This window comes from Danio aesculapii, chromosome 25 (assembly GCF_903798145.1).
Source record: "Danio aesculapii chromosome 25, fDanAes4.1, whole genome shotgun sequence".
NCBI classification, from domain to species: domain Eukaryota; kingdom Metazoa; phylum Chordata; class Actinopteri; order Cypriniformes; family Danionidae; genus Danio; species Danio aesculapii.
The window spans coordinates 28628468-28641108 of record NC_079459.1 but is presented as its reverse complement, the minus strand read 5'-3'; the positions used below and the strand labels follow the sequence as shown (position 1 = coordinate 28641108).

The following is a 12641-nucleotide window of genomic DNA, read 5'->3' as shown; positions in this document are numbered from 1 at the left end:
CTTTAAACTGTGAGCAGTTTAATCTAAAATATTTAATTTTAAACCTTTTTTTTGAACCCCACCCCAAAACATTTGCAAAATATGTTGCTTTGTATTCTACAAAGTCTGAAATGACACTTTTTTTAATGAACTAGCACTTTTAGCGATGTATGTCACATTGACGTTTAAACCAAGCTCTGTTTGACTTGACAGGGAACACTGGGACTCGATGACGATGGATGTTGCAACACCTGTAAGATATTATTTCCTTGCCTAGAAAATTCTGATTGTCCTTATTCATAAAATACAAGCAGAACTAGTTTGTTTAAACCATCTCATGTGAAGGTCACATCCTGAAGGATAATATAATGATTACGAAGCATAGTATAATAATAAAGCTATGGAAAATATTAAGAAACCACTTAGAAATTCTGCTTCTTTAGATTTACTGTATTAAGTAGGTATGTGTTTGAGTAAAATGTTAAGTTTTGTTTTATTTCTTCCAAATTTCATTCATTCATTCATTTTCCTTCGGCTTAGTCCTTTTATTTTACTTTCCAGCCGCAACCCAGCACTGGGAAACACAGATACACTCTCACACACACACTACAGCCAATTTAGTTTAATCAATTCACCTATAGCTCATGTCTTTGTACTGTGGGGGAAACCGGAGAACCCGGAGAAAACCCACATGAACAAGGGGAGAACATGCAAACTCCACACAGAAATGCCAAGCTGGGACTCGAACCAGCAATCTTCTTGCTGTGAGGTGACAGTGCTAACCACCGTGACGCCCTATTTCTTCCAGTTTTCAAACCAAATTGTCATTTAGAGCATTTGTTTGTTTTATTTAATTTGTCACACAATTGGTCATAAAATAAGCATAATTAAGTATCATAAAGATCATAAAATAATTAATGTTTTCATTTGTTGTGATTGGTTGTGATCCCTTCTTACTTCTTTAGAGTTAACATAAACATTAACATCTGAATAATTGACAACATTTTTATTTTTACATTTGAAAGAAATAATGTCATAAATTTCACTCAAACACATAACAGTACATTGGAAATCCAGAAAAAAACTTGCTCATCTTGCTATACCATATGTTTAAAAAATACTACAGGTTTACAAAAATAGCAGGATTCATGAGCAGTTGTTTCGCTTTTAACAAAAGTTTTGTTACTACTATGTAATTGACATTATCTCCTCTACTATCTCAGGTGAACTCAAGAACTGTGTTCGTGTGAAGAACATGACAGATGTCACAGTGAATGACTGCAAGTCCATCAGCCCCATTGAAGTGACATCCTGCAATGGAAACTGTGACACAGAATCAATGTGAGAACACAAAGAATTTAACAAAAAAAAATGGACCCTTTTCATAAGCCTGTTATGACGTATTTAACGGTCATCAGCATCTTAAATTCTTGAAAGTTTTTAATATTTAGATTTTTTTAAACGTATTAACATTTATATGTATTTACAGGTATGTATGTATTATATCATCTTTGCTTCAAATGACAAAAAACAAATTACCGCTTGCGTGAGGTGTTTCTAATGTAACGTCTATGGGACAGGGCAGTAAATTTGACGTTATTCTCTCCTCTGGCTGCCGTCATCAGTCTCACACATTTTTTTTCCTTTTTCCTGAAAGTCTCGATAACACAATCGTGGAGTTTTTCTTTTATTATTTGAGCAAATAAGATTGTAAAAAAAAATTGTTGTATTCTCCTATTTACTGTGCACTAAGTTTTTTCAACTATGACCAACTGAGAAACCCGGAAATGTGAAAAAGGTCTAGAACGTAAATAATTTCTCAAAAAAGCACTTTCAAGAAGCACAAAATGTGCAACTGCCTTGAAAGCAGGAGCAAATGAATGCAAAATGTACCAATAATAAATACGCAAGTGTCTTTAACCAGGGAAACCGCTGTAGCTTTGTTTTTTAGGTTTTGTAGTATTCTGATGACGTGCAGCAAACGCTGTGATGTAATATAATTTTAGCTGCATCAGAAATCACATTCTCTCTTGAAGTCTCAGATGTAAACCCATAAAGATATCTGAAATAAGGCAATTAATTTTAAGTACATACTGTATATGGCATGTAATGATGGATGAATTTGGGTGAAAAATGTCCATTTGCAAATATATATACAGCGGGGAAAATAAGCATTGAAGACGTTACCATTTTTCTCAGATATCATATTTCTAAAGGTGCTGTAGACTTGAAATTTTTCCCGGATGTAGGTAACAAGCAAAGAAATCCATATACAGTATCCCAGACAGCAGCCGAAATCTCTCAGTAGTTATTCAGCAACCCTCAGCCCTTCCTCAGTAAAAATTTATATCCGCTGCTTTAGTCTAACATCTAAATTACCAGGATGATGAAACCAGGGTGGGCAATTGACCTTATTCTTTAATGCGGAAGTGCGCGCGTTTTTGCAATTGTTTTAGAACTTCCGATTCAGTTGCCTATGGGAGAAATGACTAGGAATAATAAATGGCAAAAAACGGTCAAACTACTTACTCTACAAACAAGTGTTTACATTAGAATACAGTAGAATAATATAATAAGAAAATATCAGTTTGCAACACCAAGCAGCAAAACGAGCTGTTTTTAACGTTTAAAAATGAATGGAAGTGAATGAGACCGGAAGTTTCGAGCCAAAATGATTCAAATGGCTGCGCCCGCTCATACGCGGTGAATAAGGTGAATTCAGCATGACAATGATCCAAAACACAGCCAAGGAAACTCTCAGATGCTTTCAGAGAAAGAAAATAAAGCTGTAGAATGGCCCAACCAATCACCTGACTAATTTTTCAGATTTTGTTTTGTTTTATTGTTATGTTTGTATTTTTGGGGTTTTTAACAACAGCTCCATTAGAAATATTATTCCCAGGAAAAAATGACATGTTCAATACTTATTTCCCCTTCTGTATATATTTTGTCAACCACTGGAATTTCAAAAATGTATAAATATGTTCTAATAAATTAGCTATATGGAGTCATATATAGCTTAAAGCACAGCTTGAAACACTCCATAATGTGTTTTGATTATCACAGACTTGCAAATGTATTAAGATGAGCTTTTTAATTCTAATCTAACCAATATTTTTCTTGTAAATCTGCGCAGGTATTCAATGGGCGCAAACATCATGATGCACAGCTGTTCCTGCTGTAAGGAGACGAAAACCAGCGTTAAAAAGGTGACGCTAAAGTGTGCGGACGGCAGAGAAATCCCTCATGACTACGTCTACATAGAGAGCTGCAGGTGCACTCCTATTACATGTGAAAACCAGAAAACCAGTGGATAAAAGATCCAGTTCAGATTGGTTTAATGGCTACAATTCCAAATAAAAGGAAAAATATGTATCTTTTAGTGAATGACTACCATTCAGCTCTTTGTTCTCCAACTACTGTCTCTGAGGGAATTTTCAGGACATTTTAAATTGTTTTATTTGCTCTTAAGTGATGCAAAATATAATTCTTCTAGGTTTTCTTCTTGTGTATGGATGAATGATGACTCTAATAAAGCAAAATAAATAGCAACAAAAACCGAATGCTGGATTTTTTTCCACCCGAATAAATAATGAATAAAAGGAAAATCACAAAGTTTCATATGCTTGCATAAGTCAAAAAAATGTAGTATATATAATGTATTTATCTTGGTTAATATTTCTTTTTGTTTGTTTGTTTGTTGATCTAACTTCATTAATTTACTTGACAGCATTTGTAAGATTTTATTGAAAAAGCATATGTACATTCATTAACAAAAATGAACAATGCAAAACAGCATTTAATAATGTCTGTTCATGTATATTTTTTTATTGTAATTATAATAATAAAATTAATTATAATTATAAATGCATAAACATTCTTAACTGTATAAACATTCACTGACTCCACTATTAAAGGGTTAAAATAAAATGTACATTAATATTGCTTGACAGAACTGAGCTCAAGAACTAACAATAAAGTTGTTATTGACTTAATGAACAGTTAAAATCTAAACAAATTAGTTGTTGGTACTGTGGATCAGTGGTTAGCTCTGACACCTCACAGCACGAAGGTTGCTGGTTTGAGTCCCGGCTGGGTCAGTTGGCATTTCTGTGTGGAGTTTGCATGTTCTCCCCATGTTCACGTGGGTTTCCTCCTGGGTGCTCCGCTTTCCCCCACAAGTCCAAAGACATACGCTGAAGGTGAATTGAATAAACTAAATTGGTCGTAGTGTGTTTGAATGTGTTATGGGTGTTTTCAAATACAGGGTTGCGGCTGGAAGGGCATTTACTGCGTAAAAAAATAGGCTGGAATAGTTGGTGCTGTGTTCTGCTGTGGTAACATTTGAAATAGAGACTAAGCTGAAGGAAAATGAATGAAAATAGTTGTTGGTTAATTCTAACCGCATTCCGATTGGCTTCATCACACATTTTTGCTTGTTTTTTTGCAGAGTAAGAGTTTGATGTTATTTGGGAAAATACACTCAAAAAATTATTGTTGCTGCTTAAACTACTTATTTAAAATACGCTGAATCAACACATTTCTTGAGGGTTTTTTTGGGACAATTAAAATTTTTGTTCAATCTACTTACATTTGTAAAAACAATTAAGTTACAATTAAATCGATTTGTGTTGGGACAACATGGAGGAACTATGTGGAACCCTGCATTTTTAACATTTTTACATGTCATTTTGGCATCAAGGTACTTTGCATGGACAAAGGAGAGGAAGGCTTCTGACCTCTGCAAGGGATTGGGAAATGCCAGCAGACCTTAAAAAGCAGCTTAAATTTCCAGAAAAAATAGCACACACTAGCCTCAAACCAGATATTAGCTGCGTCCCAAATGGCACACTATGCACTTACACACTCAACAGCATATATATATATATATATATATATATATATATATATATATATATATATATATATATATATATATATATATATATATATATATATATACTGTAGTGTCATCCCAAATGGAACACTAATGTTTTTTTTACTAAGCGGAAATTCAAACTGTTTACCTGATAATGTTTAACGGTTATGTTTAAATGACCAAATAATAGCTGCCATGAGTATAACCGCATTCAGGCAGTATAAATCACTCTCATAGGAGAATACTGGTTTCACAATGCAAAATAAATAATGTAATCCAACCAAGTGGCAACCTCTCCCTGGTGAAGCAAATATAGAAGTAACTGAACCTGCAATCCATAGAAATTCCGCTAGTCCTGGCTCTCCCCCCTGTTAAAATGAGAAACAGAAGCAGAAAAAAGTGTGTTCAGCCTGGTACAAAGAACAATTTTGGTTCATATACTGTAGTTATCATTACCCGTCATGACAACTATGAGGGGGTGAATTTTTTTATAACTCATCCGTTTCCTTTATATTAATTTCTATTCAGTCTGCATAATTAAGGGACTTGGCCACAGCTTAAGGCACTTGGCCACAGCTAGGTCTCTCTGGTCACTGTCTCGTCACCTCAGCTGATTCCGGCTGATTAGCTGCTGAACTCTGCATATACATCGTATTTTTGTTTTGTTTTCTGTTTTCTTTACACAGTCATTTGCCTTTTGGAATTATTTCTTACAATTATCAGATGATATGGCATGCTGTGCACTTTATTGTGCTCACAAACCATTCACAAGGCCTCCATTTCCCAGGTGAGTGAAATTATATTTGTATATACCATTTCTATTAATGTATTTGTTTTATTTAAGATCATTTATCATTTATAATTGACTTTAGACCTGTAAAGCACTTCAGAATCTGACAGATTGATTAGCTGTAGGCTCTAGAACAGTCACCTGAAGCGTTGTCATACAGTGTTATGCCTGGATTTCATAAATAGCCTTGCATTTACTAACACAGACTAGATTTGAAGTCTGTGGAAGTAATTTGCATTTTCCTCCTGTAGAAAGGTGTGTTTTTTGTGATTTAATGTATTACAACAAGGTTTTTAAAAGACTAAACACTTTATTAATACAGTACACAACCAAGCACATGTGGTCAGAACACAAACGAGTCGCAGGTAATAAAGTATTTAGCGGTTCTCCCAAAGAAAAGCCTGTCTAAGCAAAATGCTAGCAGGCGTCTGTAGCTCCGCTCACGCACTACCTCTTTGCCCTTTGGTATCCCCCTGTCGGTGCGATGACGTGCAAAACAAAATGGCGACAGTTGGCCACGCCTACTTGTAGCATCTTTTGCTTTCTTCAGAAACCTTTGGGTGACGTCCGGGATACTACATCCTTATCTTTTAGTCTACGAATCCAACATGAGCGCCCGAAAGCTCTGCCTCTTCCGCTACATGAGCAAAGCATGGTTGTTGAGTGTGTGAAGTGTCCAACATTACACACTTAATTTTCACAAGTGCATCATCCAGTAAGTGCATTTACTCTTTTTAGAGTTTTCAGTGTGAACTCACTACTTACACTATTTAAATTACAAAATGGTGTAGAATAGTGCATAAGTATGCGATTTGGCACGCACTTATATTGTCCTCTGGTCTAGAGGCACCAAACAGATGGTGCATATACAGTAGAACTAACAATACCCTGAGAGGAAAGGATGGAGGAGGCCCATGGACGCAAGCTCAAGAAATATCAAGGTCTTATACTTGAGAGCCAAGAGAATAGATGGAGTGACTGAAATTTACCAGTAGAGGTTGGTTGTAGGGGGTTTGTGTGGAGAACCCTGGGACTGCTGGGAATTAAAGGAATGGCCAAATTGTAAAACCCAACAGTCAACTTTATCAAGTGAAATGAGAGTAGTTAATTCAAACTTTACCAAAAGTCAATTCTACTCATTTGAAAAGAGTTTTGAACTCAGTTTTGAAGGTAATGAGTTAATGAAATACCTCATTACAACTTAAAGGGAGTAAGTTCACAGTACTCATATAGATTAGTTTAACTCAAATGGTTTGTATCAATCTGTTTCCTCAATGAATTTGAGTTGCCTTAACTCATTGGGTTTTCTAGTACTCAGCTGGTTTGAGTTCTCTTCATTTATCAGGTTTTACTGTGCTCAAATTGCTTCATTTACTCAAATGGATTCAGTTCACAGTACTCATTAGGATTACTTTTCGAATTTAAATGGTTTGTTGCAATCGGGTTCCTCAAACGGTTTGAGTTACCTTAAATTTTTAGGTTTTACAGTGCAGGAAACAGCTGGTAGGCAAGGTCACTGGAGAGGTGGAAGCAACATATTGCTGGAATTAGCCACAAAGAGAAGTTCAGTGGAAGAGCCAACATGTTGGAAGACAAACCACATCATAGAGTCGGTTGGTGGTCAGCAGAAGTAGATCCAGGTTGCCTGATCTGCTGTCGAGCCCACCTGAGGCATCATGGGCTAAAACCGGTGAAACACCAAGGAAAGGAGGGTGCACATCTGATGACTGGCTGCAACCACCAACCTTCATATAGAATAGCCACATTTCCACTGTTGGGCCAGTGGAAACCAGGGCTTTTATCGGGCCAGCCTTAAATTTAAAAGGGAAATATTAGGGTGATCTAAAGCAAAAGACCCCTAACCTATAAGGCGTTTTATGGAATATCTTAAATTGACCAGTAGCTATGTTTTATCTTTCCCTTATTTATTTATGTTTTAGTACTCATGTGTGATGGGAAAAATAGTGTAATGGCAGCGGCACATCATCTTGCAAACTCAGCCTCTGCTTTCACTCCACTCCGAAGCCCCAGCTGGCTCGTTTTGGCCCAAGGTTTTCGGCGGGCTGAAAAAGCTGGCCGCTGGCCCAGTGAAAACCCCGCTTTGGCCCGATCAGGCCTCAGAAGTGACTATGGAAATGCGACTGGCCCTGGCTTGTACTGGCTCGCTCGCTTTAGGCGTGACAGTGGAAACGTGGCTAATGTATTATGTGAATATGCCACTGGCCCATAGTTTGTGCAGGGCAGAGTACCTGTAAAGGTGGACCAGTTGCATAAGGTGGAACAAAATTCAGTGTAAATTTGTAATCGTAGCTTTCAGGTGAATAAAATTGTCCTATACCTTTTCTGTTGTTATTTTGGTGGTCAAATGGGTCAATTTGTGAAAGTCATATAGACGTCAAGTTTTTGACATCAAATTGATTATCATTTTTTTATGTGTTTTTTGACATCAACAATGTCAATTTGCTTTTTTGACATCAAGTCGCCTGCTGGGAGTTCCTGGAAATCTACTTTCTGCAAATGTCTGTAACAACCCTAATCAAACACACTTAACAAATAACAGACTAAGATATTCAGAAATTTGACCCGTAAAGACACCTGTGTTGCAGTTGGAACCAAACAAGATTAACACTGAATTCATAATGATATTAAAAAACTTTGAAAAATCTGAAAAACAAAGTTAAACCAATGGTGGGACGGTGGCTCAGTGGTTAGCACTGTCACCTCGCAGCAAGAAGATTGCTGGTTTGAGTTTGCATGTTCTCCAAGTGTTGGCGTGGGTTTGCTCCGGTTTACCCTACAGTCCCCACATGAGCTATAGATTAATTGAGTAAGCTAAATTGGCCGTAGTGTATGAGTGCGTGTGAATGAGAGTGTATCAGAGTTTCCCTAAACTGGGTTATGGCTTAAAGAGCATCCGCTGCGTAAAACATATGCCAGAATAGTTGGTGGCTCCTTTCACTGTGGCTACCTCTGAAATAGAGAATAAGCCGTAGAAAAATGTATGAAAAATGAAAACATTTAATAAAAAATTAAATAACCCCTTTAATTGAAAGTTAAACTGTAAAAGGCATTAATGAACTGAATCAAAAATACTCCTGAGCATATATTTGCACACCAAACTGCAATTAATCATTTTATGCTAAGCACACATATCACATATTCAGAGGTGTAACAGATAAACACCCATTTAAGTGTCTGTTGTATAAAGAACCCTTTAATAATTTAAAAGTAAAAGTTCATTAAGTTCATCTTTCAATACAAGCAGAATAGTGACAAAGTAAACAGTGAAAAAAGACCATGTTTACACAATAAAATGTTTCCCATATATTTGCTGCTGCGTCCAGAAAGATCTACAGCCGTCGGAGGTTTAAACATGTCAGACAGGCTGAGATGAAGCTCTGAACACACACCTGCACTCAAATGCTATTGAAACAGCAACTCTTCCTATATGCCTTTGGATCTTGCCATAGTGTTGATTCAAGACATACGCATTGTTGGACTGTCATTCCATTAAAACGATACAATTTTATTATTAATGACATTTGGGTGGATTAATCAATCAAACATAATCACATCTAAACGGTGGTGCTTGCTTGACCAGGTTGGCATCATTGGCGGCCATTTTAAATTTAGTGAAGTAAAATGCTATATTTTAGTAGTCCTTATGCGCATTGGCTTGAAATTTGGTACACATCATCAACATAGTGTTGATTTAAAATGACTGCAGTCTGTTATTTCTCTCTATAATGTAAAGCCTATAATGCATAACTCTAGCCAACGGCTAAGTATAAGAAAGTCTTACCTCTCATTTATATCTGGTGACGATGTCTGTGGGTGTCACCATTCAAAATTATTGCTCATCGTCATAAATTAAAATAAGGATGCATGACAGTTGAACAGGACTCTGCAAAATAAACCGTGAAGCTCTGACCTATGTGAGGAGAGTTTACTCGCATGTGACTTTTTTAGCTATTTCGGGTAGTTTAGAAACTTTTATCGTATGAAAACAAACCGCACCAAGAACAAGGAGCAACATTGTAACAATTTTAATCCCTGTTTCAGAACAAAACAATCAATCTACAGGTGTGAAAGCACTCTTACAAAATATAGTAAAACCCTATTCAAAATTCTATAACACTGATCTAAGACAATTGAAATCATTTACCAAAGTAATAATTCAATAAAGTAACAAATGAGCATCGTACGCCAATGCAATCATCTGATGTGGATCTAATTTTGCATCAATTTCTTCTTAACCAGTTCTGCTTTATTTATTTGTTACTTTTCTATTTCATTTGACATTTATTCTAATTCATGTGAGAAAATGGTTTTAACTTTATCAGTTTAATGATTATTTTAGTTCCTAAATTAACCCATTTAAAAATGTGCAATTTATTGACATTTAGTTATTTCAGTAATTATTTGAGCAATAGCTATTTTAATAACACAGAAACTCGCTGAAATAAAATATAATATTGAATGTCAGTAAATGTTTTATTTCAAGAGACCATTTTTTACTTATATAACTTATACAACACTATATAAAATGATGGGTTTCATGCAATTCCTTCATGTTGTCTCAACACAAATCGATAAAGTTAACTTGTTCTTACAAGTTTGAGTTGATTGAACATAAAACAATTAAGTTATCCCATAAAAACCCTCAAGAATGGTTTTGATTCAGCTCATTATAAATAAGTAGTTTGAACAGGCAACATAAAATCACACAGACTGAATTTAATTGACAAAATAAAGTAAAAACCAAAATAAAAATTCTATAACACCATTCTAAGACAATTAAAATCCTTCAATAAAGCACATTTCTCACTGGAGTCAAGAGTCACATCCTAGTGCAGCCCAATTCAAACAAGCGATCAATGAATCATTGTGTGACAGAACGTACCGTAGTTCTCATCATTTGAATACAGTTTGTTTAATCGCAAACACCGAAGAAGACATTAAATATTTATTTGTTTCAAGTATCTACCAAGCCCAAGGCCAAATTCAAGACCAAGCCACGGGTCCACCTTCAGATCACAAACCACGTTCCCCCAAAGCAAACCGGTAACCATTATAAAAGCGGGAGCACTTTCAGAAAACTCACATTAGCTCTTGAGGATGGACAGTGGGACGGTGATGTTGTCCCAGATGCGGATGCTGAGATGGGTCATCCTGCTGGCGGGGATGCAGTCTGTACAAGCAGGTAGAGGCAGATTCTAATGGAAAAAAGTTTCAAATTCAAGCTCATTTTAAACATATTAATGAACAAATCTGTGTCTTTCTACATTTGAAGACTTCATGGGAGATTATGGAGACGGTATGAAGGATCCTATGGACTTTACTTGGCCACCAACAACAACTGGTAAATATTTTATATTTTAATAGCTGTGTTTAGATGCAAGTATAATGACATGTACTGATTGAATCTGCATAGGAATATTTGCGGTCAAAAATTCATCACACTGTAGGCAAACGGTAAAAAAAATAAAGTAATAGTGATTACCAAACTTCTCCAGTTGATTTATTGAAGTTTTTTTAATTACAAGTTGAAATGTTATGTTTAAATATGCAAATAAGTATTGTTTCATTATAGATGTGCTAATTTGCACACATTTGTAGTACACAAAAACCTTAACATTGGATGAAGTCAGGTTTAAAATTATGGTTACACACTATTTAACATTAATGTCAAAGGTACAGAGGCGAGATTGGGAAAGTTTGTGTCACACAAAACTAAAAAATACTGCATACACAGAAAAATAATAGCACATTTTTGAAGCATAAAGAATTTGTTGTTTGCTCCGCTTAAAAAAAGATGTTGCTGCTTGTTCAAAGCACATGAGCTGAAACAACACGATTTTTGGATGCAGCTTAATGGTTTTATGTTCAATCCACTTAAGTTTTTGTTACCTTAATCATTTGCGTTGGGACAACATGAATCAATTGTGTGGAACCCCTTTATTTTTTTACAGTGTATATGCTCTGTAAAAATGCTGGGTTACACACAATTCCTTCATGTTGTCCCAACACAAATCGATTAAATTAACTTAACTTTTTCTTCACAAACTTAAGTGGATTCAACATAAAACAATTAAGTTGTGCCAAAAAAAACTGAGGAATTGTATTGATTCAGCTTATTTTGAATAAGTAGTTTAAACAAGCATCTATTTTTTGAGTGTGTATATAGACCCTTTCAATGTGGTCATGTCATTAGCCCATAAATATTTCCTGCTTATTGTCAAACTATTTCATATCTGTAACAAGAGGCAATTCGATCATAACTTGTTGTTATAACAGCTGTCATAACATTATTTATCAGTATGTGGAACTTTTTGGAAGCTATGGAAATTTAAAATGTAAAACAGGAAATATGTTAGGACCATTGTTTTACATCCCTCAATATGGCCTATATGAGCTGCTGAAGATGAGATTTAAACTCATTTTGAGAAAACATCCTTTAATTTAAATGTATAGGCACAAACTGATAATGTGCTACAAAATGAACACTTAAAAGTCTGTTTTAGATGTTTTCTTTACATCATCAGAAACAAAACACTTTATTAAAAGCCATAAAGCAATAAGTACCAAATTGACAGAGCAAAAAAAGCTGTTTCATCGTGTGAGATTCTGAGATCTTAAAGTGAAAAATTACAATGTATATGAATTTTATCTGCATAGTTTTCACAGATTCACTGGAATGATAAAAATTGAACATTAAAAATATACTTTAATATGAATAATTTCAGCACAGTGGCTCAGTGGTTAGCACCGTTGCCTCACAGCAAGAAGGTCACTGATTCAAGTCCAGGCTGGGCTGGTTGGCATTTCCATGTGGAGTTTGCATGTTCTCCCCGTGTTTGCGTGGGTTTCCTCTGGGTGCTCCAGTTTCCCCACAGTCCAAAGACATGCCTATAGGTGAATTGGGTAAACAAAATTGACCATGTATGAGTGTGTATGTAAATGCGAGTGTGTATGGGTGTTTCCCAGTACTGG

General features: G+C 35.6%; 2 protein-coding genes across 2 annotated transcripts in view; both read left to right on the top strand.

Moving 5' to 3' along the window:
• Positions 1–3537, top strand: part of muc5.1 (mucin 5.1, oligomeric mucus/gel-forming) — a 42521-nt gene extending 38984 nt beyond the window's left edge. The window contains exons 44-46 of the mRNA XM_056451699.1: positions 193–232; positions 1203–1320; positions 3116–3537. Of these exons, the coding sequence (XP_056307674.1) occupies positions 193–232; positions 1203–1320; positions 3116–3296 (339 nt within the window). The 3' untranslated portion in view covers positions 3297–3537. The remainder of the gene's footprint in view (positions 1–192; positions 233–1202; positions 1321–3115) is intronic.
• Positions 3538–6256: 2719 nt separating this feature from the next.
• The window catches only part of muc5.2 (mucin 5.2), a 37117-nt gene continuing 30732 nt past the window's right edge, over positions 6257–12641 (top strand). The window contains exons 1-3 of the mRNA XM_056451325.1: positions 6257–6298; positions 10758–10851; positions 10942–11010. Of these exons, the coding sequence (XP_056307300.1) occupies positions 6257–6298; positions 10758–10851; positions 10942–11010 (205 nt within the window). The remainder of the gene's footprint in view (positions 6299–10757; positions 10852–10941; positions 11011–12641) is intronic.